Raw genomic sequence first — 21,853 nt, 5'->3', positions numbered from 1 at the left:
GCCCCAGGGATGCCCCTGACTCCCGTCGTCTGGGCTGCGGGCTGACAAGTGTGGGTTGACTCATTTCTCCCTACATGGTTTCCCTTGTTGTCAGCTTCTGTTTTGCTGGATGTGAAACAAGTGTGGTTTCTGAAAACTCAGAGGGGAGAGCTGCTCAGCCGTGCAGGCCCTGGACTCGGATCCGGCCGGGGCCTGCCTCTGTGTGCCACACGCTCCCCGCTGCAGTCTGTGTGCCTGCCAAGTGGATAATGGAGGCTGCGGAGTCGAGGGGCCTGAGGGGCGGTGTGAGGGCAGGCATGCGGCGCCTAGCACACGGCCGTGGACAGGAAGTGTCCACTGTGTGGGTTTTCTCCTTTAATGCAGAGTCCTTCCCAGCAGCCTTAGCCAGTCCAGCCAGGCACAGGGCTATTAGATTAAAGAGGGGGTTTGGGCAATCAAAAATTGTGGCTTTTTACTGTGTCTATTTTTTCAAAAGATTTATTTATTTCTTTATTTGAAAGAATTATAGAAGAGAGAGGGAGAGAGAGAGAGAGGTCTTCCATCCACTGGTTCACTCCCCACATGGCCACAACAGCCAGGGCTAGGCCAGGCTGAAGCCAGCACCCAGGAGCTTCTTCTGGGTCTCCCACGCGGGTGCAGGGGCCCAAGGACTTGGGCCATCTTCCACTGCTTTCCCAGACCATAGCAGAGAGCTGGACCAGAAGTGTAGCAGCTGGGACTTGAACCACTGTCCCATGGGATGCTACAGCTGCAGGCCAGGGCTTTAACTCACTGCGCCACAGCGCCGGCCCCTACCGTGTCTGGTAAAGGTGTACAACCTGATGTTCGGTATGCGTATTCTGTGAAATAATCACCACAGTCAGGTAATCAGTGTGGCCGGTGCCTGACGTGGTTGTCTGGTGTGTGCTGAGAACGCTTTGGATCAGCTCTCAGAGGTGCGTACAGCACGTAGACAGTTGGGTGCTGTCCCTGGGGTTGCTGTGCTGTGCGTCAGATCCCCAGAATTTGTCTGTCTTGCATAACTGGAGCGCTCATCCTTGCCCAGCGTCCCCTGCCCCGTTCTCCCCCACATGGGAGCCACCTGTGCCCTGCCTGCTTCTGGGCTGGACGGCTGTTTGTGTGCCGGGCTTTTCTTGTACCGAGAGCAGAAAGTGCTCGGGGCTGTGAGGAGTCCAGGCAGGCACCTCTTGCCTCACGGCCCAGCTGGGCTGCGGAAAAGACCAGATGCACCGTCTGCACAACCTGGCTTTGCAGGCAGTGAGAGGGTAGATGGCCTTTGTTTTTCCTTTCCAGTCATAGGAAGCATCCTCCTCGTATGGTACCAAAAAGCAAGCGTTGCAGAAATCCAGGCTGTCAGGTGTCTGTAGAATCTCTCCCTGACATGTCGGTGTACACAAACCATGTTGCTGTTGGCCTAGCTTTTCCCCTCCTTCCCAGTGTGTATCTGATCTCCTCGCCCCTCCTGGCGAGCCTCCCTGGTTCGGATTAAGTGCTGTATCCTGCATCACGTGACCATGGGCTGCCACTTCACAGATGGTCCTGCTGCCTAGGGTTTGCTGACCTCAGTGACAGAGACCCAAGACTCTCGGGTTTATTCTCAGAGGACCCCACAGAAAGTCAGCCACACAGTGAGGGCGTAGTGGAAAAATCCCAGCCGAACACCAGAGGCCTCTCCACCCACAGGCTGCCTCTCAGGGGCCCAGGAAAAGTCCCTCCTGGTGTGGATGAGTTCATGGCTGCCCCAGGTGCAGGATGCGGCCCAGAGACTCAGGTTGCCCAGCGGAAGCTGCCGGCCTCAGCATCTGTGCTCTGGAAGCTGGTGGCAGGCCAGCGGGCCCCGCTAGACTCCTCCGCAGTTGCTGCTCCTGTCAGGCCCCTCCCCCTCCCAGCAGTCCCCAGGTGCGGTCACAACGACACGGAGCAGTGAAGTAGGCCAGGTCTCAGCATCGCCTGTCCTGAGTGGACTTCGGGTGGAGGGACCAGTTGTGGACGCTTCCAAACCAGACTGCTGTGCAGCAAGAGAGAGGCGTTCAGGCCCACAGAGGAAGGATCCCCACACACAGCCACGTGGGAAACTCAGACGTGGCCGCGAGCGAGAGGCCAGGCGCGGACGGGTGCTTGCTGTGTGGCTCAGCTGACGGGCAGCTCGGGCAGAGGCACAGTGCGTCTGTGGTGGTGGATCAGAACAAGGCTGCCTTTGGGGCCGGGTTCTGCCTGGCGAGGCTGGGGGAGCTGTCTGATGCCTGCCCTGCGTGTGAACCTGGGAGCAGATGATGAAGCTGGACCCCGAGCCTCGTGAGGTATAGGCGGGTCAGTCCCACAGACACGTATGTCGTATGTGTCCGTTCCCACATGTATCGAGCTGTGTTTTGATCGGTGATATGTGTGACCTCCTATGAAAAGCATGAACGGTCTTGAGCCCCCTCCCAGACCCAGCGGCTCTCTTAGAGAGGCCTCAGGAGCCCCCTTAAGAATGGGTGCGACCAGGAGGCTCTGAGAACCGTTTGGCACGTAGACCCCGGCCTGCACGGCTGGTCTCCCCGGCCTGCTCAGAGGGTGATGCGGTGACTGGTGGCTGCAGGGGCTTTCCTAGCGAGCTGGCTTCCAGGGAGGGCCCAGCCAGGGGCCGTGGCACCGCCCCGTCCTGGCCCTGAGCTCATCTCGCCTGGCTCATGGTGGTTTTTTGGTGATTCCAAACACAGTGTTCAGTCATCTCTGACTTCAGCCTGACGGTGTGCGGCCCTGGGGTGTGGTGGTGGAAATGAGCAGTCTCTACAGAGCAGCTCTGGGACGAACCACGTAGTGAACACCAATCAGTGCTTGCCTTGTGCCTCGGTGTGTGGGCAGTGTGCGTCCGGTGTGTGGTCCGTGTGGGGACAGTGTGCGTCCAGTGTGTGGGCAGTGTGCATCTGGTGTGTGGACAGTGTGCATCCAGTGTGTGGGCAGTGTGCATCTGGTGTGTGGGCAGTGTGTGGACAGTGTGCGTCCAGTGTGTGGTCCGTGTGGGGACAGTGTGTGTCCAGTGTGTGGTCCGTGTGGGGACAGTGTACGTCCAGTATGTGGGCAGTGTGCATCTGGTGTGTGGACAGTGTGTGTCCAGTGTGTGGGCAGTGTGCGTCCGGTGTGTGGTCCGTGTGGGGACAGTGTGCGTCCAGTGTGTGGGCCGTGTGGGGACAGTGTGCGTCCAGTGTGTGGTCCGTGTGGGGACAGTGTGCGTCCAGTGTGTGGGCCGTGTGCATCCGGTGTGTGGGCAGTGTGTGGACAGTGTGCGTCCAGTGTGTGGTCCGTGTGGGGACAGTGTGTGTCCAGTGTGTGGGCAGTGTGCATCTGGTGTGGGGACAGTGTGCGTCCGGTGTGTGGGCCGTGTGCATCCGGTGTGTGGGCAGTGTGTGGACAGTGTGCGTCCAGTGTGTGGTCCGTGTGGCGACAGTGTGCGTACAGTGTGTGGGCAGTGTGCATCTGGTGTGTGGACAGTGTGCATTCATTGTGTGGGCAGTGTGCATTCATTGTGTGGGCAGTGTGCATCCGGTGTGTGGTCTGTGTGGGGACAGTGTGCGTCCAGTGTGTGGGCAGTGTACGTCTGGTGTGTGGGCAGTGTGTGGACAGTGTGTGTCCATTGTGTGTCCAGTTTGTGGACAGTGTGCAGTGTATATCCTGTGTGTGGACAATGTATGGACAGTATGTGGGCAGTGTGCGTCCAATGTGTCCAGTGTGCATCAAGTGCATGTCCAGTGTGTGGACAGTGTGCATCCAGTGTGTGGACAGTGTGCGTCCAGTGTGCATCTGGTGTGTTCAGTGTGTGTTCAGTACGTGGACAGTTTGTGGGCAGTGTGTCCGATGTGTGGGCAGTGTGTCCGGTGTGTGGGCAGTGTGTCCGGTGTGTGTCCAGTGCATGTCCAGTATGTGGACAGTATGTGGACAGTGTGCATCCAGAGTGTACAGTGTGCATCCAGTGCGTGGACAGCGTACAACCAGTGTGTGGACAGTGTATGGGTAGTGTGTTCCGTGAGTGTCCAGTGTGCATCCAGTGTGGGCAGTGTGTCCATTGTGTGTCCAGTGTGCATCCAGTGTGTGGACAATGTGTGTTCAGTGTACGTCTAGTATGTGTTCAGTGTGCATCCAGTGTGTGGAGAGCGTGTGGACAGTGTGCGTCCCGTGTGTGTCCAGTGCATGTCCAGTGTGTGGACAGCATGTGGACAGTGTGCGTCCAGTGCATGTCCAGTGTGTGGGGAGAGTGTGTCCAGTGTGTGTCCAGTGCATGTCCAGTGTGTAGAGAGCATGTGGACAGTGTGCGTCCAGTACATGTCCAGTGTGTGGAGAGCGTTTGTCAGTGTGTGTCCAGTGCATGTCCAGTGTGTGGAGAGCGTTTGTCAGTGTGTGTCCATTGCATGTCCAGTGTGTGGAGAGCGTGTAGACAGTGTGTGTCCAGTGCATGTCCAGTGTGTGGAGAGCGTGTGGACAGTGTGTGTCCAGTGCATGTCCAGTGTGTGGAGAGCATGTGGACAGTGTGCGTCCAATGTGCTGTGCAGCCTCAGCCTCTCTGACTTGACTCTTTTGTGCCTGATCTTTTTTTTTTTTTTTTTTTTTTTGACAGGCAGAGTTAGAGAGAGAGAGAGAGAAAGGTCTTCCTTCCGCCGTTGGTTCACCCCCCAAATGGCCCCTATGGCCGGCCTGCTTTACCGATCCGAAGCCAGGAGCCAGGTGCTTCCTCCTGGTCTCCCATGGGGTGCAGGGCCCAAGCACTTGGGTCATCCTCCACTGCCTTCCCGGGCCACAGCAGAGAGCTGGCCTGGAAGAAGGGCAATCGGGACAGAATCCGGCGCCCTGACCGGGACTAGAACCCGGTGTGCTGGCGCTGCAAGGTGGAGGATTAGCCTAGTGAGCCGTGGCGCTGGCTGTGCCTGATCTCTTACTGCTCACGACAGCGCTGGGACGGCGGGGCTGCTGTTCTGTTTGCCAGTCAGGGAGCCTGGGAATGGGGAGGGTGAGCAGCTTGCGCTAGGTTGCGGAGCAAGGCTGTGGAGAGGTGGGAGCTGACCCAGGCAGAGTGGTTCACGTGCACGCTTCTTCCCGTGGCTCTCAACCACGAGTGTGTGTGGGAAACTCTGAAGCTTTCTTCCACGGGATGCTGGGACTGGGGACTAGGGCTAGGGCCCGAGCCTTGACGTCCGACAAGCTCAGGGCCCGGCTTTGCTGCTGGCCTGAGGCTCTGCCGCCTCTGCCACCCGTCTCACCTGTAGGTGCGGAGGTCATAGGTCACTGTCATTTGTGGGGAGTCAGGAGCCAGTGCAGCGCTCACGCTGACAGCCCAGACTGGGCCAGCAGCACCTCTCTGTAGGGTTTTTCTCGAGTACTCAGAGGGGAGCCAGGGCCAAGGTCAAGGTGTTGAATGGCAGGCTCCAGGCTGTAGCTGTGGATGGAGCTGTTTGCTGGTGAGCACAGCTCTGAAGCTGTGTTGTTCAGGACCAGGCATTTGAAGACCCAGAGATGCAGCCTTCAAATCTCTGTCCCAGTTTTCCTTCCCCAGTGTGAAGCTCTGGCTGCGCTGGGCCCACATTTCCATGGGAGCCAGTGGCCTGCCGGGAGCTTGGAGGGGTGGGGCAGGGGCTGTCAGTTGGCCCCAGGGCTCCCAGGCCCTCACTCTCAGCACCCAGTTTTCTCCTTTCCTCCCTCCCTCCCTCCCTCCCTCCCTCCCTCTTTCTTTCTCTCTTTCTCTCTCTCTTTCTTTCTCTCTCTCTTTCTCTCTTTCTTTCTTTCTCTCTCTTTCTGTCTCTCTGTCTTTTTTTTTTTTTTTTTTTTTTGACAGGCAGAGTGGACAGTGAGAGAGACAGAGAGAAAGGTCTTCCTTTGCCGTTGGTTCACTCTCCAATGGCTGCCGCGGCTGGTGCGCTGCGGCCAGTGCACCATGCTGATCCGATGGCAGGAGCCAGGTACTTATCCTGGTTTCCCATGGGGTGCAGGGCCCAAGCACTTGGGCCATCCTCCACTGCACTCCCGGGCCACAGCAGAGAGCTGGCCTGGAAGAGGGCAACCGGGACAGAATCCGGCACCCCGACTGGGACTAGAACCCGGTGTGCCTGTGCCGCAAGGCGGAGGATTAGCCTAGTGAGCCGCGGCGCCGGCCTTCTGTCTCTCTTTCTCTCTGTCTCTCTTTCTTTCTTTCTCTCTCTCTCTCTCTCTCTCTTTCTTTCTTTCTTTCTTTCTTTCTTTCTTTCTCTCTCTCTCTCTTTCTCTCTCTCTCTCTCTCTTTTTCTGTCTTTCTTTCTTTCTTTCTTCCTTTCTTTCTTTCTTTCACAGAGAGAGGTAGAGACAGAGAGAGAGGTCTTCCATCCACTGGTTCATTTGCTAATTGGCCACAATGGCCAGAGCTGCGCTGATCCGGAGCCAGGAGCTTCTTCTGGGTCTCCCATGTGGGTGCAGGGGCCCAAGGACTTGGGCCATCTTCTGCTTTCCCAGGCCACAGCAGAGAGCTCGATCGGAAGTGGAACAACTGGGACTAGAACTGGCACCCATTTGGGATGCCAGTGCTTCAGGCCAGGGCGTTCACCTGCTGTGCCACTCGCCGGCCCCAGCACCCGGTTTTCACCGTCAGCTCGTATTAGTTTGTTGATAGAAACAAGCGCCGACATCAGACCTGGGTTCCTCTCCTCTGGACTGTCTGTTGTGTCCGCCGGCCAGGTAGTAAGGCCTTCCGAGCTCTCTGCACTCACCTGCACAGGGGGAGGAGTGAGCGTGGCCCTGCAGGACACACTGCCTGGTTCTGATAGGATGCACCCAGGCCAGGTGCTGCATGCATGGGGACCTCTGTGAAACCCAGTAGCCATGTATGCAGGAAAAGCCATGTGGAGCCCTTGGTGGCATTGGGGCACGATGGTGCTTGTGTGTGTGTGTGTGTGTGTGTGTGTAATTAATTGATTAAATTGAAACGAGAGTTAAAGAGAAAGGAGACACACAGAGAGAAAGAGAGTATCTTTTATCCCTGGTTCACTCCCCTAATGGTTGTAGCAGCCAGGGCCAAGCCCAGCTGAAGCCAGGAGTCAGGCGCTTCGTCCGGGTCTCCCACGTGGGTACAGGGGCCCAAGCACTTGGGCAAACTTCTGCTGCCTTCTTAGGCCAGCAATAGGGAAATGGATCGGAGGTGGAGCAGCCAGGACATGAACCGGTGCCCATATGGGATGCCAGCATTAACCCACTGTGCCACAGCGCTGGCCCTGATGATGTGATTTTTGATGTCAAATGGGGTAGCTATTTATGAAACACAGTCCCTTCACTGTCCTCTGTGGTGGTCCTGAAGATACCTACACCTCGTGTCTTCCCCGCCCCCTGTCCCCATTGGACTTTGCCAGCGAGGTGAAGAGACTGCCTGGTTTCTCTCCTTGGGATGGCCTTGCCTCTGAGCTCGTAGATGATTTGTTTGCGGGTTAAAGGTTCAGCTGCTCCCTGTTGGTTTAATCCTGACCACACAGAGCATAACGGATTCAGTGCGTTGTCGGTCAGTGTCGCCCATCTGCTTGTCGCCCACCTGCTGGTCGCCCAGCATCTCTGCTAGTCCTTCCTGCAGCACCGGTTATCTAGTTTGTTTTGCTTTGCTTTTTCTCCTCTAGATTATTTGCTCTCGAATAACTACGTGAATTCTATCATCGTCCATAAGTTTGACTTTTCTGACGAGGAGATTATGGCGTATTACATATCGTTCCTGAAAACACTCTCCTTGAAGCTCAACAACCACACCGTCCATTTCTTCTACAATGAGGTGAGTGATGGCCAGGGAGCCGCTCGTGCGTGTGCGGGCCATGTGCGTGTGCTGCTCATGCGTGCACCATGTGCCGTGGGTGTGCTGCTCATGTGTGTGCCGTGTGTGCTGCTCATGCGTGTACCATGTGCCGTGTGTGTGCTGCTCATGTGTGTGCCGTGTGTGCTCATGCGTGTACCATGTGCCGTGTGTGTGCTGCTCATGCGTGCACCATGTGCCATGCACCATGTGAGTGTGCCGTGGGTGTGCTGCTCATGTGTGTGCCGTGTGTGCTGCTCATGCGTGCACCATGTGCCGTGCACCGTGTGAGTGTGCCATGTGTGTGTGCCGTGCGTCTGATTTGCATGACAGCACTATTTGACTTTGGCATACTTTAAAAAAAGTTTTTTATTTTAATGCAGCAAACTACCTTTGGGTGTGAAATTCAGTTTGTACTGAGCATTATCCTTGACAGAAGTGTCTAGACGTGTCTTGGGGGTAATGTTGCCCTGTGGGAAAATAGGAACTCCCATGAGGCCCGGCTTTGCCACTTCCCTGCCGTGTGACCCAGGGGAGTCCTGGTCTCTGTCTGAGCCTGTTTCCTCATTCGAGAAATGCAGATAGCGTGTCTGGGGGGTGTGGCTTCACACAGTCCGTGGAAACTGCACTCTGAAAAGGCTGTGCATCGATTTCAAAGCTTGTGCCCCAAGAAACCACTTTTTCCGTACGCTTTTTCACACACGTGCCTCATGCAGGGTGTTGAGGGAACGGATTAAATGAGGTGATGTTTTCAGAGCACCCAGTACGCACCTGACTCCCTAACATACAGACCTTGCTGCTGCCTACAGGAGGATGTCCCATATTCCATAGGAGAGTTAATAACAACCTGAATCAGTACCCTCTGCTCGCACAATTAAAAGGAACTTGAACAGTGTGATCAGGTTATCTCACAGAGAACGTACGCCGCTGTCCTGAGGCTGCTTCATCCTGCGGCTCACTCACAGCATCACAGACCCAGGCTTTTCTGTCTTCTTGCTCTGCTTGCCAAACTGTTGCTATCTGCTCTGAGTCAGCCCCTCATGGGCACAAGATGGCTGCAGCAGCTCCAAATATCACTTCCCTTCTTGTATCCACTTTGACCTCTCAGAAGCCTGCCACCAGACTTCCCCTCAGGCCCCAGCCCCACTGGTCAGAATCCCATCCAGTTTTTCTCCAGCACATCTGGGATTTGGGATCGGCCTGGCAGGGCAGCTTGGGCCAGGTGTCTCAGGAGGCTGTCATCCGGGCTTGGAGGATGGCCTTCCAGGCAGCCCAGTCCCACGAGTGGCCAGCTGATGCTGGCTGTGGGTGGGAGGCCTTGGTTCCCTTTATGTCCACATCTTCACAGGACTGCTCGAGTGTGCTCGTGGTTTAGCAAGTGGCTTCCCCTAGAGAAGTGACCTGAGGGACTAGAGAAAATGGAATGCCTCGTATGGCCCAGGCCGCAGAAGTCACACAGGGTCGCTTCCACCGTATTCTTCAGGTCCCACAGCACAGCCCTGAGTCAGTGGGAGGGGCTGACAGAGGCTGTGGACATGGTGTGGGGCAGTCCCAGCTGCCCTCGGATTGCCAGTCACACACCCTGCACAGCCTAAGACCACAGTCGCAGACGCATTGTCCGAATTCCTTCTAATGTGGCGACAGCAGCCTGAGCGTTGACTTTCACTGTAGAGTGGACGCTGTGGAGCACTCCGGAGTGCTCACTGCCACTGTTTCCCCTCGGAGGAGAAGAGCTGCCTTCTGAGGGAAGAAACACTAACTCACAGCCCTGAAGTGTTGGCGGTTTGGAGAATTCTTGTGTGGACCGGCGCCCAGCACATCGTAGGTGCTCAGTAAACACCCAAGATCAGATGGAGCGTGTCGGCGTTCTCCCGAAGGTGCCGTGAAAGCTCAAGCCAGAGAGGCCTGAATTCCGCTGCACTTGGTGCCGCTGGGCTCTGTGCCCCAGGCTGGGGGAGCGAAGCTGGGCTGTGGGCTGAGAGGGACGCCTTGCAGGAGCGGCCTCCTGGCCGTCAGAGGAGACTCAGGGCCTTGTTTCGTGGGGTGGGCCTGGTCTTCCCTTCCATGGGGACCCGTGTAAAGGTTGCCACTTGCTGGGGGCTGGCTTGATACCTCCTTGGAGCAGCGTGGTCTTTGTCAGTGCTGTCTCGCACTCTCACCCACGGCCAGCCTGCGAAGACTGGTCTGGAGGTTGAGCAGTGGCTTCCTGCCCTCCCCTCACTGTCCTGCGCTGCTCTGGGTGTCCTCAGAGTGGATCCCGGAGCCTCCTGGGAAGCTTGGCCACAGGAGGGCAGCAGAGCCTGTCCCTGGGGACGCCAGCGCCAGCTCCCGGTGCACGGGGTTTTCTGTGGCTCCTTATCCCTTCTAACAGCAGCAGGCTCCTCGGGCCTCCCCCTCCAGGGCACAGTTTATACCTTTGTGCTTCACCAGAGGCTGTGCCTTTAATCCTGCGGAGCTGCAGCAGCAGCGGAAAGTGACCAGGCTGCTACCAGGCGCACGCTAGGTGTCGGGTGCAGGGGTAAGCGCTGCACTGGACGTGATCGCGTTTCATCCCAACAGCAGTGAAGGGGCTATTACCACCCCCGTTCTATGGACGAGAAAGGATCGCCTCACAGCCGCGTGCCGGGCGGGTGTGGACCCAGACCTGGTTGTTATCTGGACCCTGCTCTGTTCTCCCGTGGCCTCGCCTCCCTTCTCACACGCCTTGTCCAGAATGAACCACTGACTTGAGGTTCATGGCGGCAACACTGTCTCACTTGGAGGTCTCTGATGGCTCCCAGCGCCAGGGTGGGGCCTGCCTCGTGGGGCCGTACCTCATCTGTGGTCCGTCTTTGTTTTAGCACACCAATGACTTTGCCCTGTACACGGAAGCCATCAAGTTTTTCAACCACCCTGAAAGCATGGTTAGAATTGCTGTAAGAACCATAACTTTGAATGTCTACAAAGGTAAGTTTCCTGGCGGCTCGGGCCTGGGCTGACTTGTGATGTGACTACAAGGGCTCACTCCCGTGTGTCTGCACACACTTCGCCCAAAGGCACGGGGGGGGGGGGGCGGGTGCTCATCTCTGGTAGCCCCGGGCTGCATGGCTCACGGAAGGCCGGCCCCTCGTGTCACTCTGCCGCTGCCCTTTGCGCATGTTCAAACTCCAGCACTGAAAGCAGGTGTCCCGTGAGGCAAGTGGGATTCGGACTGGACAAGCAAAGTTGCCTTTTAAACGGAGAGTTGCATTTTTATGTTTTGGCTTGTAAATTATATGTATACTTCAGTACAGTTAGGGGGTGTTTTATCTAAATACTGTATCTTTAATGTTAGGGAGGGGGTATTTTATCTTTAGACATTTCACCTCACAAACAACAGGGGGCAGTGTTGTATTCCTAACTGGCTGTAAAGCCCAGCACTTCCAAATTCCTGGGTATTTATTTATTTATTTTACGATTTACTTCCTGCGCAAAACAGTGCGTGCAGAAGAAGGCTTCGCCCAGCTCCTCTGCGCTGGCACGAAGGCTGGCCGGCCACAGTGTCCTCAACTGGAATTGCCTTTCAAAGGCCATGCCCTGGAAGTTGTGCCTGGTGCCAGGTCACTGCCTGGCTTTGGTCTTCTTGAGTCATGATCTTATTACTTGAGATGACCCTGAGTGGGGTGGGGTGCTCCCCAGGGACTCAGTCCAGCCTCGTTCTGCGAGGATATTCAGTTAAGAGCCTCTCCATCCAGAGTTGCAAACTGAGGGCTTGAAGGCAAGCCCAGCCCTCAGGCACGTCTCCATGGGCTTAGAGGGCTTTTGGAAGAGTACATAGTTGCCTGTCTTTAGAGCTTGGAAGATCTTGCACGACAGTCTGGGTTTCTGACTTGAGGATGGAGATCTGGCTCTTCCTGGACCTCGGTCCTGCCAGGCAGGAGTCAGCTGGAGCCAAAAAATAGCCACTCCTTTAGAAACTGAGGCCTGGACTCCCTGGCGCACACAGCGGGCTGGGGGCTTCCCTCCCGGGGCCACCTGGCAGGCTTCCGAGCTGCGAGCCCGGCCCGGGCGGGGGCCAGTCCCGCTGGCCTGCTCTGTTTCCTCGTGTTCTCCTCTAACCTGTGGATCTCGGGTTAGGCGCCTGCCGCCCCAGCTTGCTCTTCCTCTGCGCGCTGTCTCCCTTCCCGGTTCCTAACCCTGTTAATTGTTGTCTGTTTTTTGCCTTTCCTTCAATGACGATTCCCGTGTTCCTTATTCCAGTGTCATGTAAGTTTTTAACTTCTGGTTTTCTGCTTTCTTGACTTATCCTTACATGTAAATCAGGCAGCTGGCTTGAGAATGTGGGCATTCTCGTTGCAGTCCTAGTTAAATCCACTGCTGATATGCAGCCTGAACAAGGCACGACAAATGTTTAGCCCAACTGATTTATTTTAATAATTATAAAAATAGCATAAGCACTGCCTTGATAATTTTATGAATAAGATAAACATTTTCAAGTATTTCTAGGGAAGACAATTTCAGATTATAGCAGAGGGCTTTTTCAGTGTGGTTTTTTTTGGTTTGTTGGTTTTTTTTTTTTAATCTCTGCCAAGTTATTTTTGGTAGCTTGACTTTTTTTCCTTTTCTTTTGTGAATTTTCTCAGTGGATAACCAGGCCATGCTGCACTATATCAGAGATAAAACTGCTGTCCCGTACTTCTCCAACCTGGTCTGGTTCATCGGGAGCCACGTGATCGAGCTTGATAACTGTGTGCAGACTGACGAGGAGTAAGTGGCGTTCCCGGCATGCTGAGCAGGTAGCCGGGCGGCCGGCGGGGAGGAGCCGTGCTCCCCTGTGTGCAGGCAGAGCAGAGACTTCTGCAGAAGGTCCCGCTCGCCTGCTCGCTCAGCGGGAAGCTAACGAGGACTTAGAGGCCTCCTGGAGAGAGCAAGGGAGGTACATGCAGGCTCTCGGGCAGGGGGTCAGGTGATCCATCAGCTGGCGCACAGGTAATCAGACTCTGGTCCAGTAGAGTGACATTAGGCAGTAGGCAGGAGCAGAGTCCCGGCTCGTGCCCAGACACGGGTGAGCCTGCCAGCCTCGTGCTAAGGAACAGACACACAGGGCCACCCGTTGCCGGTTCGTTGGTATAAAATGCTCAGAAAGGCTGATCCTCAGGGTCTAGATGAGCAGGTCCTGGGGCGTGGGGTCGGGCAGAGAGGCGGCCCGGGGGCTGTGGGGAGCCGTGCCAGTGAGCGGAGGACTTCCTGCAGAGAGATGAGACTGTGCTCAAGGTGATTGTGAGGACAGTTGGACAACTGAGTAAGTTATTGTGTGTGTACTGTAAACGGGCAGATTTATGGTGTGTGAATTACATCTGTTTAAAAAAACACTCGAAGGTGGTGATTTTGTCCTCCTCTGCCTTGGCACTAAGTGCTTTGTGAGGGGGTATTTGGGAGGGAACACAGCTTCTCTGGCCTCTGCCTGCGAGACACCAGAAACACTCCTTCCCTAGTGTGAGAACCACAGATGTCTCTGGACATTGCCAAAGGCCCTCTTTAAGGCAAAAGTCCCGCTCAGTTGGGAACCACTGCCCCAGAGTGACAGCTGTGCCCAGGCCTGGTGGTCGGTGCTGCGAGATGGAGGCCAGGATGCTGGAGGGACCCAGGAGGGAGCTCAGAGGGAGAAGAGCAAGACAGCAACGGTGTTAGCGGTGCTGGGCAGGGAGCAAGGCCAGCTCGATGGCTGCTCCCTGGCATGTAGGGGAAGAGGAGCCCACGTGGACACCAACAGCCGTGGGTGCAAGATGTAACGTGCGGTCTTCTCTCGGCTCTGTAGGGAGCAGTCAGGAGTCCCACGCCAGTTACCCACAGCGACTACTGGGGCAGAGGTGGCAGGAACACAGCTCTGTCTCACGGGAGGCCCACAGATGGTGTCAGCATGGTGCAGTCATGAAACGGAGGGCCACGCAGATTCTGTAGGACATGGGGGAGCTACCTGCAGACAGAGCTCAGAGTGTTAGAAACTGTCTTGGCTGGAGGAGGGAGGGTGGTGGAGGCTGGGCCAGCAGCTGCTGTTCGGTGTCAGCAACTTTTCAATGCTACTTGAGTCTGAACCCATTTGCATACCCTACTTTGGTAAAATGTTTTTAATTAAAGTATCAAAAAGTGAAGTGCATTACATATCCTAATAAAAAATATCTCCCACGTATTTTATGGAGCAGGGCAAACGTGAAGCCTTGTGTACGAATGGTCATTATCTCGGGTACACTGTGGGTTCCTGTTAGACTTTCCAACATGGATTTACTATGCAATTTATTAAATATCTATTAAATATTTATTAAGTATCTTATTAAAATATAAGGGATATTACCTAAAATATTACCTAAAATAAAGTCAAAGACGTGGAGTTGATGCCGTTTTACAGCTAGATCCAGTCTAACACTTGCACTTTACACTGGCTGTCAGTAGAGAGGAGAATGTGGAAAAGCAGACTGGAGGCTACCAGCAGTCAAAGTGTTCATATTAGACGTCTGTCAGTGGTGGCATTATAGGAGCCTTTGATTTCTTTTGACTTTTATTTTCTTTTTAATGGTGCCTTTTGTAAAGTGACTGTCACTCAGAAGCTAATAGAAGCACAGTGTCTGACCCTAGCTAGATGGTGCTTTCGGTGGTGAAGGGACCCCCTGTTCCTAAGTGTGAGGCTGGCTCCAGGAGCCCTGTGTGCCTGCCACTGGTGTTGGAGGGACTGCCGCGGGGCAGAGGCCTGCGGGCAGGGACGTCACCTCCTCGCCCCATGTGCCACGTGCGTCTGGGGCCGGTGCTGCAGACGCAGCTGCTGAGCACAACTCCACCTTTGTGTTCCTTGGGAGCTTTGGATCACCAGGACTTGTTGCTGCAAGAGTGGTGCTTGTCCAAGTAGATGAGGTCTTGGCACGTGGCTAGTTGCCTCCCCTTGTGCTATGGATAGCTCTAAGCGCTGGGCTGGTTTTGCTTTGTTCACCCCATTTTTCTGGGCTGTGGTGAGGAGGGTGGTCCTAAGGCCCCCACACAACAGGGGACCCCAGGAGTCCCTGTTCATGTTCCCTTTGAGTGTCTCTGGGTAGGGGCTGGAGCCAGTGTCTCCTGATACTTGCTCACGTATTGGTAGTATGAGCGCACATGCACCCTTGACCGAGGTCCCAGGCTGGTGATTCTGGACCCAAAGGCTCTGCTCTTTGGCCTTGAGGCTGAGGCGGTCCTTTCTCCGTGCAGGCACAGGAACCGGGGGAAGCTGAGTGACCTGGTGGCCGAGCACCTGGACCACCTGCACTATCTCAACGACATCCTCATCATCAACTGCGAGTTCCTCAATGACGTGCTCACCGACCACCTGCTCAACAGGCTCTTCCTGCCCCTCTACGTGTACTCCCTGGAGAACCACGGCAAGGTGGGTCTGCAGCGTCGCCCTGCCAGGTGGTCGCCTTGCAAAGGGCCGCGGGCCGCAGGGGGTCCCTCCGAAGCTTCCTGATTTTCCTTTCCTTTCCTCCCCTTTCTGAGAGACGGGTGGGGTGGGAATTGTAAAGGGGAAGAGGAAAAGGCATCAGAAACACAGGCGAGCTGATGGGTTTAGGATTTCGGTTTCCGCCCATCCTTCCCAGAGGCCTCCTCCCGCCCGTGATTTTTCAGGTAGTTGCCAGAGCTGACTGACTTGCAGACGATCCCCACAGCAACCAAACTGGCACGGAATGAACGGGCAGGGACAGCACGCACTCGGGACGAGTTCCCAGGGTGGTGACTGCCCAGGGAGCGACTTGAGAGGCCCTGGGGGAGGGTGGGTGCAGGCCTGCAGGTACTCCCTCCCTGTCCCAGGGATTCTGGTTCAGCAGGTCAGGGTGGGGCCAGGAACCTGCACATCAACTGCTCCCTGGAGATGCTGTGCTGCTGATCCCAGGATGCTCCCATGAGACTCACTGCTTTAGGGAGCCGAGGTGGGGTGTGTGTGTCTCTGTCCAGTCCCTGCAGAGTTCAGAGGCTGCAGCAGGAAGTGGGAGCAGCCACCTGGTCACCGCGCAGGAGCTGCGGCTCCTGAGTCCCGAGGGGGTATCATCTTCCTTTGGGAATGAAGTGTGGGCACGCTTGCCACAAATCAATAAATGCAGAGTGATCACAGTTGCAGTTAGACCTGCCAGGGACAGCTCTGGTGGCAGAGGCCACGCCTGGGAATTGGAGGTTTCAGACCTGGATTCAAAGTCTGCCTCTTGCCTTTCCTAACTCTGTGACCTTGGATGAGTCATCACCCGCCCTGAGCCCGTCTCTTCAGCGGCAGGTGAGGGCCTGAAGGCCCCTCCTTCACAGGGTTCATGTGAGGTGAGGCGTCTTGGAGCTCGGAGTGATGAGGGCTTTTCTGAGCCCAGAGTGCACAGCCAGCCCGTCCCTGGCGTTTGCAGATTGCCTTCCCAAGAGTGGGCCACCTGGGCCCGCCTTCCCGCGGCTGGGGCAACTCAGGGAGCGCGTTCTGCTGGGTAGGCTTCTAACCCACGGGTAGTGTCGCAAGTGCTCAGGCAGGAAGGCAGCGGCCCTGCAAGCCGTGTGGCGTGGAGCTGGGCTGCGCGTGTCTGCCCAGTGGGTTTGTGACCAGCACCAGGGCAGCCCTAGTGTCGTGGACAACGCCAGGGCACAGGGTGTCTTTTGTTCAGACTACTCTGGTGTCATCATTCCGTGTGGCTTGCTTTTGTGACCTGGACTCCCCCTTTTCTTCCCCCCGACCTTCCCAGGGAGGAGAGCGGCCGAAGATCAGCCTGCCCGTGTCTCTCTATCTCCTGTCGCAGGTATGTTGACCCTGGCCTGGGTCCCGTGGAGCCGCTGCTCCAGAAAGCCCTCGTGTCACATTGCCCGTCTTCTCTCACAGGGTCCCCATCTCAAAGTGAGTAAGGGGCGTTCTGCGTGCCAGACACTGCGTAGGTATCCTCTTCACAGCAGGGGAGGGAAATGTAGAGAGAAGTGGAAAAGAAATTAAACTTTGCGTTGTGTATTTGATTTTTACCGCGAGACCCAAGATTTCCAACACAACGAGGGAGCCTTCTGACAGCCTGGATCTGTAGGCTGCCTGGCTCTTACTCACAAGGTTTTGAAATGGGCCCCCAAGCCATAGGACCCACCGTGAACATCCACACAGCAGCCTTGGTTTAGCAAACTTCCTGTTGCGAGGCTGTCGAAGATTTTGTTGTGGTTCTGGTTCCCAGATTATTGTCTGAAAGGGATGTTATAGCAGCCTCAGCTCCCAGATTTGTGTCTTGAGCCAATTTGTCTGTCTCCCCTCCTTAAACAAGTGTGTTTCCTTCTTGTAATTATGTAATATTTACAAGAAGGGAAAAACTCCATGGTGACTCAGTTACATAACTTTACAAATATTTTTATTACAAGCAGCGCCGACTCGCAGGCCATCTCATTAGACTGGCACGTAGTCAGATGTTTGGTCACAGCTCTGTGCCCCCTTCTGCAGTGGCCCCGGTATGTGTTTTCTTCGATGAGAGACTCCTCTAGCTGATATCCTGCCGTCATGAGCCGGGGGTGAAGCTGTCTCCCCCTTTGCCTGAACCACACACTGCAGCGGGCAGGCTGATGGGGATCAGGACGTGGGCTGACCACTGCTCACATCCTGGAGTCCCAGGGCTCTGTTTGCCCAGAGCTCTGCATGGTGCCGGCTCTCTCAATGCCCCTCTGTGCCGTGGAGCTTAGTATAAACCTCAGCCTCTCCTGGTGACTTTTTCTGCCGCCTCGTTACAAATCTGTAGGCATCTCCTGCTGTGGATTCTGGGAGGCTGGCAGGACTGAGGCTAGTTGCTCAGCCTCAGGAGTGCCATGGAAGGCACCTCGGGCCTCTGTAGCTGCCCGAGCCGCGCTCCGGCAGGGTCTTCTCCAGGGAACGTGGCTGGGACGTGAGTGGAGAGGGGTGGCATCTTCTTGCTGAGAGCCGTCTTTCTCTTGTTTCCTTAGTGAAGGACCAGTTGCCAGGCACCTAATTACTTGTTTCAATATCTGGCGAAAAACCTGGTCTGTAATTCAGTGTTCCTCAAAATTGAGTAATAGATCCTTTTTAAAGATAAAACAGCCCTCTCTCCCTTGCATTGTCATGTAGCTTAATTATAATGTGGCTTACATGTGTGAGAACCCAGAGCCAGGGATAATTCTTGAGTCCTTAAATCCCCTACTGCCCTATAAATCAGTGCATCCTTACAAATTATTTTTCAGGCACAGCTACAAAACCAGGAAAATTCACACTGGTGACATTAATTTAGTGTGGCAGGCGATGCTATCTGCCTGAGCCTGCTGCTGGCAGCCCAGCCCAGGTCTCCACTTGCACCCTGTGCGCTGCCGTGCACCTGCCGTGGTCCCCCCCCCCACCCCCCCACCCCCCGGTCATAGCCAGGAAAAGGAGCACAAGGTGCATCCTCGGGCAGGAATCACCGGGCTTTGTCCAGGGGCCCTAGTAGTGCGCAGAGAATGTCAGTGGATTGAATAACGGAATGAATAAGTGATCAGGTAAGGTCCCATTCATACAAGGTACATGACAGACATTTGTAGAAGGAATGCACTCGGTGATTGGGTTTGGTTTTGTAGTCTGATGGCAGTAATTTGGCTATGATAAAGGGAAAAACATTCATCATCCAGTGCTGGAGTGTGTGTCACAGCCCCAGACCTGGGGTAGCTTATTAGAGCCTGGGTGACAGCAAAGGGTTCCCTGTTTGTTTTTTAAAACAGATGTGCTTTTTTTGGTTAGATAGGTGCCACGTTTGGCTGTTCTTTTTTATGTAATTTGAGTTTAACTATTTACTTGAATAATAGTGTGCCACTGTTCAAGCAGTAGAAACATACCGTAAGGAAAAGTCGCCCACCCTCCTCCATCCCCAGGCACTCAAGTCATGCCCTGAGGGCGGCTCGTGTGAATTTCTGCCTTTCTTCTTTACTGGTTTTTGTTTGATTTTTCCATATATATATATATATATACACACACACACACACACACACACACACACACACACACATATATATGATTTATTTATTTACTTGAAAGTCAGAAGGGGAGGCAGAGAGAGAGAGAGAGAGAGGGTCTTCCATCCGCTGGTTCACTCTCCAATTGTCCACAATGGCTGGAGCTGTGCCGATGTGAACCCAGGAGCCAGGAGCTTCTTTCTGGTCTCCCACGTGGGTACACAGGCCCACGGGCTTGGGCCATCTTCTACTGCTTTCCCAGGCCATAGCAGAGAGCTGGATTGGAAGTGGAGCAGCCGGGACTTGAACCAGCGCCCATATGGGATGCCAGCACTGCAGGTGGCGGCTTTACCCACTAGGCCACAGTGCCGGCCCCAACAATATATTTTTTAATAAAAAAAAGTTTTTAAGGTTGCAAAGTTCAACCAGGTGAAAACCAAGTTTTCCTTCATTTTCAAGTCCTGGCTTCTGATTTCTAGCCCCAGAGACAACTACAATGCCAGGGTTTCCAGTGTCCTTCTGAGAGTTCTCTGCCCAGGGCTGTCAGCGGAGGTGGACATCTGGCAGTGTCTGGCAGTTTTCAGCTGTCGTGGCTGAGGGACAGGGTGCTGCTGGCATTTAGTGGGTAGAGGCCAGGGATGCTGCTAGATGCTTCTCTGTGCTGGGGCAGCCCCATGCCGCAGGATTAGAGCCCAAAATGTCAGTAGAGCCAACATTGAGAAACCCTGTTCTGTACATGTATAAATAAGCAAATACAAACACGCACACTGCCTATCTATATGCAAATGATGAAACCCACAGGCTGTGTTGCCTTTATATCTAAAACAGGAGGGCAGATGTGGCCAGAGCAGCTTTGCCAGACGGTTTGAATACTCTGGCTCCTGAAGCTGCCCCTAGGAACACTGGGCAACAGGGTGGGGTGGCAGGGCCGTCCCAGCCCAGAGCCTCTGATCTTTGCGTCTTGGTATAACTGGATCTGCCTTTGGCCTGGTGGCTTTTCTTCCCCTCTGTTTCCACACCTACCACCGCTGGCATGGAGTCCCAGAGCTAAATCTACCTCAGGGTCAGAGCTCATTCTAGCAACAGAATCTCCACGCAGGCTTTCCTCTGCCAGGTCCTTGATTGGAACAGAACTCCCCATTTCCCATATAAGTACGGATCGGGATGGTGCCTTCTGGTCTTAGCATAATTGAATTTGACGCTAAAATGCCCATGGAAAGGAAGGAGTGTGCTGGCTTGGCTGTTCCTTTCCCACATCGTTCTGCTTCTGCCAGATCTGGCTTCCCCCAGTCATGAGGGACAGTCTTGCATTAATCCACTTCCTTCCGAGGAAGAGCCACCAGCCAAGGGTCTGAAGGAGAAGCCAACTTCAGCGGAGTAGAACTGATCCTCCTGAACGTGGCCCGGCTTTGCATTGCCGCTTCACACAGGGCTTCTGGGCTCCAGGAAGGAAGGGTGGAAGACTGTACACATTAAGGCAAATCCCGTTTCTTCTTTCTCACCAGGTCTTCCTAATTATACATCACGCACCGCTGGTGAACTCCTTAGCTGAAGTCATTCTGAACGGTGATCTGTCTGAGATGTACGCAAAGGCTGAGCAGGATGTTCAGAGAAGCTCTGTAAGTCATTAGTCGTGATAAGAAGCCACCGCTGGTTTTGTTAATCTGTGTGTTTCTCTGAAATCAGAAGCCAACATTCTGCTTCCACAGTGACGGTGAGGCTTGAGCTGGTCTGGGATAGAAGGAGCCTAATCGAGGTCTTGAAATGCACAACTGGAAAACCTGGGGTCAGCTGTTAAGAGGGGGTTTGATTGATCATGTATCATTGAGCGTTGCGTTGTGTTACTCAGTGAGACACAGTGAGACACAGTGTCTAAGACACGATGTCTTCAGAGGTTGTCCGGCGATGCTGGAGGCCTCCTGTGAGACAGTAGGGCGTGGAGGGGACTGGGCAGTTGGAGAGCACAGGCCTCCTTGGTTATCAGCGGCTGTTCTGCAGGAATGTGCATGTAGTATTGTCAGGTTTTCTCACGTTTCCAAATCTGCATTTTACACAAAATCTCTAGTTTTAAGTTATCAGTGAGCTATGGAGCACGTGTGTGGTCTGCAGGAGCGTGGTTATGCTTTGTGCCCTACTGAAGGCAAGCACCTGGTGGAAGGCAAGCATTGTGACCGCTCCCTGGGCTCCCCAGCGTGTCCTCTCTGTCTTTACTGCCATCCCTCCTGTCCTCTGGCTCATCTGTCCTGAGCTCCACGCCAGCTCGGTGTTGCTCCATGCACTTTTCCCTCAGTGTGCTCTGTGTTCTTGCCTCTGTACCTGTGCCTCTATCATACATCCAGCCAAGGAAGCCCCAGTGCCTGGCCCCCTTTTGTAACCATCTCACCCTCTCCAAGCACCGTGAAGCAGGCAGTTTGCCTGGGATCGGATTGGCTGCTGTGTGGGCTTGGCCTCCTTGTCCGAGATGAACACAGAGTGCTGTGTACGGGGCGTTTCCTACGGAGTCTGTCTCTGCAGCTGGGGGCTCTGGTAGACACCACGCAGATTTTTTTTTTTTTTTTTTTTTGACAGGCAGAGTGGATAGTGAGAGAGAGAGACAGAGAGAAAGGTCTTCCTTTTGCCCTTGGTTCACCCTCCAATGGCCGCCATGGCTGGCGCGCTGCGGCCGGCGCACCGCGCTGATCAGAAGGCAGGAGCCAGGTGCTTCTCCTGGTCTCCCATGGGGTGGGTGCAGGGCCCAAGCACTTGGGCCATCCTCCACTGCACTCCCGGGCCACAGCAGAGAGCTGGCCTGGAAGAGGGGCAACCGGGACAGAATCCGGCGCCCTGACCGGGACTAGAACCCGGTGTGCCGGCTCCGCTAGGTGGAGGATTAGCCTATTGAGCCGCGGCGCCGGCTACCACGCAGATTTAAGGGCCAGGCTCACCCTGGGACAGGAGCCTCTGTTGCACACCTGGATGAGTGAGTGGGATGTCATCCTAGAGGTGAAAGACTGGTACTGCATGGACGACATTATAAGAATCCTCTGTCCTGAGTTTTCTAGTGTCCAGTGGTCTCACCAGGCCTTTGAAAAGGTTCCCGGAAACTTTGCATCCTTACTGATGGGAATGTTAGCCCAGCTGCGTTGAATAGGGTCTTTTTCTGGCTGCCATCTGGCCTATCCTTTCTTGATT

General features: G+C 54.8%; 1 protein-coding gene across 9 annotated transcripts in view; it reads left to right on the top strand.

Annotated features, from left to right (window-relative positions):
• Positions 1 to 21,853, top strand: part of CLEC16A (C-type lectin domain containing 16A) — a 207,076-nt gene that overhangs the window by 17,387 nt on the left and 167,836 nt on the right. For all 9 annotated transcript variants that reach the window (XM_051847431.3, XM_051847430.3, XM_070065000.2 and 6 more), the window contains exons 4-9: positions 7,605 to 7,753; positions 10,612 to 10,717; positions 12,373 to 12,496; positions 14,963 to 15,137; positions 16,465 to 16,518; positions 20,188 to 20,301. In XM_051847431.3, the coding sequence (XP_051703391.1) occupies positions 7,605 to 7,753; positions 10,612 to 10,717; positions 12,373 to 12,496; positions 14,963 to 15,137; positions 16,465 to 16,518; positions 20,188 to 20,301 (722 nt within the window). The remainder of the gene's footprint in view (positions 1 to 7,604; positions 7,754 to 10,611; positions 10,718 to 12,372; positions 12,497 to 14,962; positions 15,138 to 16,464; positions 16,519 to 20,187; positions 20,302 to 21,853) is intronic.

This window comes from Oryctolagus cuniculus, chromosome 19, assembly GCF_051225735.1.
Source record: "Oryctolagus cuniculus isolate XC-2025 breed Fujian yellow rabbit chromosome 19, ASM5122573v1, whole genome shotgun sequence".
NCBI classification, from domain to species: domain Eukaryota; kingdom Metazoa; phylum Chordata; class Mammalia; order Lagomorpha; family Leporidae; genus Oryctolagus; species Oryctolagus cuniculus.
Note: the sequence above shows the minus strand (reverse complement) of the source record. Positions and strands in the feature narration are given on the sequence as shown.